Source organism: Adiantum capillus-veneris, chromosome 26 (genome assembly GCF_014529385.1).
Source record: "Adiantum capillus-veneris isolate H3 chromosome 26, ASM1452938v2, whole genome shotgun sequence".
NCBI lineage: Eukaryota > Viridiplantae > Streptophyta > Polypodiopsida > Polypodiales > Pteridaceae > Adiantum > Adiantum capillus-veneris.
This window is the reverse complement of record NC_140956.1, coordinates 95099950-95103183: the sequence shown is the minus strand read 5'-3', so window position 1 is coordinate 95103183 and position 3234 is coordinate 95099950. Positions and strand designations below refer to the sequence as shown.

General features: G+C 51.0%; 1 protein-coding gene across 1 annotated transcript; it reads right to left on the bottom strand.

Annotated features, from left to right (window-relative positions):
* Positions 1-485: 485 nt before the first annotated feature.
* Positions 486-2078, bottom strand: LOC147423844 (uncharacterized). The gene is made up of 2 exons (XM_086501357.1): positions 1002-2078; positions 486-795 (listed from the first exon to the last, which is right to left on the bottom strand). Exons 1-2 carry the CDS (start codon positions 2061-2063, stop codon positions 736-738), a joined length of 1122 nt encoding a protein of 373 aa, XP_086357483.1. The 5' UTR covers positions 2064-2078; the 3' UTR covers positions 486-735.
* Between the last annotated feature and the right edge of the window lie 1156 nt (positions 2079-3234).

The window sequence follows — 3234 nt, the reverse complement described above, 5'->3', positions numbered from 1 at the left end:
AGAAGTTAGGACAAGAAAAATCTGATGCCTTACATCGCAATCCTCACTTCTTACATCACTTGCATGAATGCACATGCGCAACTTAAAAGCTTCTTTGCAAAAAAAAAATCTGATGCCTCACAATCCCAATGCTCACCTTCTTACATCACTCGCCTGAATGCAGCTTACAAGCTTCTTTGCAGAAAGAAAAATCTGATGCTCACAATCCCAATGCTCACCTTCTTACATCACTCGCCTGAATGCACATTCGCAGCTTACAAGCTTCTTTGCAAAAAGAAAACTCCTTTCCAAGGCAAACACATTCATCTCATCATTCTAATGACGGTTATCACTACCGCATCTACAACATACTCCTTCGCTTTTCTATACTATCTTATACCACATCTTCAAATGCAGAATTACTCCATTAGAAGTCAATGACTCAAATCACTTCATTAATTGGCTACATTATATGCAAATCCATCTGTCCATGACGAGATAGCCGATTAAACACAAAATATTTTTTCACAAGCATTAGAAGAATTGCAGAGTAACTTGTGATGCGATTACAAACCCAAATAGCAGTACAACTTACAAAGCCAACTCTCAAGAAGCTTGTGCATTTTTCTTTTGGAAAAGAAAGGATTCAAGAAAAAACAAAAAAGAAAACAAACGAGTCCAAATACAGGCTTGCTCTTATTAAGCTCACTAGCCAGCGCATCAGTGAAACTATCCCTCCCACTTTATGCTCCTTATTCATTCATCATCCTGGCGCCAGTGGTGTTTGTGGTGATGTCCATGCCGATGCTCCTCAGGCTGAAAACAACATCAAAAAAGAACCCCTGACATCAACATTATATGCCACAATAGAAGGCATGACATGCAGCATATAGACATTGACGCCCAAGCCCAGAAACACCGAGCACAGGAAGCTAGAATCATAGATATGAAAGAACAAGCAAGGCCCATGCAAATTAAATCACCTAACACTTGATCAGCCATAATGTACAAAGGAACAATACCTGATAGCCCCCATACCCTTCATCAACAGGAGGAGAAGGCTCATCACCAAAATAGCTTGGGCGATCATCATCACCTCCAAAACCTCCCGGCCTACGCCCTCCTCCAAACCTGACTTGCTCTTCTCCCTCCTCACCACCGAAACAAGGAGGTCGGCCTCCAAAACCACCTTCATCCTCAGATTGGCCAGGTCGCCTTCCACCATATCCAAACCTGCCCTCCTCAGGAGGCGGCCTCTCCCCAAAACCACCAGAGCCCTCTTCATGCGGACGGCCATATCCAGTCCCACCATACCCAGGACGCCTGCCATAGCCCCCTTCTTCTCCCTCTCCATACCCAGATCCAAACTCCTGTCCACCTTCCTCATGCAAGGGCTTCGGCCTGCCATACCCAGATGCAAACCCTCCTTCCTCTTCTTCTCCATAAGAAGGCTTTGGCCGGCTATACCCAGATCCATACCCTCCTCCCCCTTCTTCTTCGTGAGAGCTGGGCTTGTGACCTCCATAGCCCCCCTCCTCTTCATAAGAACTGGGCTTAAATCCCCCATAGCCACCTTCCTCTTCGAAAGAACTTGGCTTAGGCCTTTCATAACCAGATCCATAGCTAGGTCTTCCATAGCCAGAAGAAGTGAAGTCATCGGATCCGGTGGAGGGATTTTCTTCCTGGTAGGTGGGACGCTCCTCATCTACACCGTAAGCGGGGCGAGAGGGCTTACTAGAGTGGTCTTCGCCATAGCTACCCCCATAGCCACCACCATAGCTGCCAGATTCATGATGAGAGATCTCAGAAATAGGGTAACAGGTTTCCTGGGAGGGTGACTTGGGGCGCCCGTAGAGGGCAACTTGATCGTAGCCGCCTGAGAAAGGGGTGGGATCGTACTCTTCATAGTTAAGAGGGTCTTCTCCGCGAGCCTTGGGATACGCCATAGCCACAGAACTTCGAACGAGCAGCGAAGGAGAATGAAAACTGAGCTCGAGAAATTCTAACGAGCCGCGACCTTCACTGATGCAAGAAGAGGAATGGGGGGAGTAGAAGAAGACATTCGAGGTAGTAATGGGGCCCATCGAGACGTGTCATCCGTGTCCGGGATCCACGGGAAAATTATCCACACTGGACACCGACAGGCTCAAACGAAACCTCATGGATGTTGGGATCCTCGTGAGGGGGAACTTTTCCCACGCGCGCCGGCGGTCCCTCCTTGCCCCTAGCGCCCCCACATGGGCTGTCCCTCATGCGGCCCGGCGGTCCACGTTCCCATTTCTAACCTAACTCCCGCTAACCTAACTTCTCACCGTGGACGGCACTTGAGGGGGACCGAGGCCCGTTTGGTGATTTGCCCCTCTCCGCGGCCACGCTCCCCGCGGGCCGATTTGACGACTCGTGGACCCGTCGCTCCTGTGAACCAAACATGACTCCGGGAGCCCCCGAGAGACTCTATGCAAGTAAGAGCCCCGCTTGGGCCGTGGCCGGGCCCCGAGGGTCCCGTGGACCAAAACGGCCCGGGACGCAACCGCGGGGCCGTTTCGGCATTTTGATCAGATTTTGGAACCGCGGCTCCTGGACGGGACCGACGGTGACTCCTTGAGAGGGATTTCTACCTCAAGGCCATGGGGCTTGGGTGGTTTGCCTGAGCGCCCCGAATTAAAGGACTTATAAGGGAGTAGTACTCCACTCTTGGTGAACCGTGCGCATCCTGCCGGGGTAGCCAAGAGGGGGCCGGTTGTTCAACCGGAGCCGGGGTGGCAGTCCTCACGTCCATAAAACCATTTACCCTTTCTAGGTTGGAGTTAGGTTAACCCAGTCTTCAGAGGCGCTGGAGAGGCCTCCGTCCCTTTTGTAATCATCTTTTTGAATCAATACAAGCGCCTGTCACGGGCTTGTTTCAACTATCTTGTCTCGCGCGTCCCTTTGAAATTCTTGCTCAACTTGTTGTGAAGTCGGCTAACTTGTGTTCAGGTGAAGGATCGGCGAACGCGCGTGGCCCCTAAGTCCCATTTACGGGCCGCTCTTCAGGGTCCCGTAACACTTGGTATCAGAGCTAGAAATTCAAAAGCTGGTCTATGCCTAACAGAGGGGGACAAAGACCCGCCGAAAGTGACTCCAGTAGCACTCCCCTACCCGCCGCGAGATTAGAAGAGATTGCAGCGGACAGTGTGATTGACTCTTGGGAGTATTCCAGGTGGATACGTTCTCAAGGGAGACTACAACGCCTAGACCCTATCAGCGAAGCCGGAC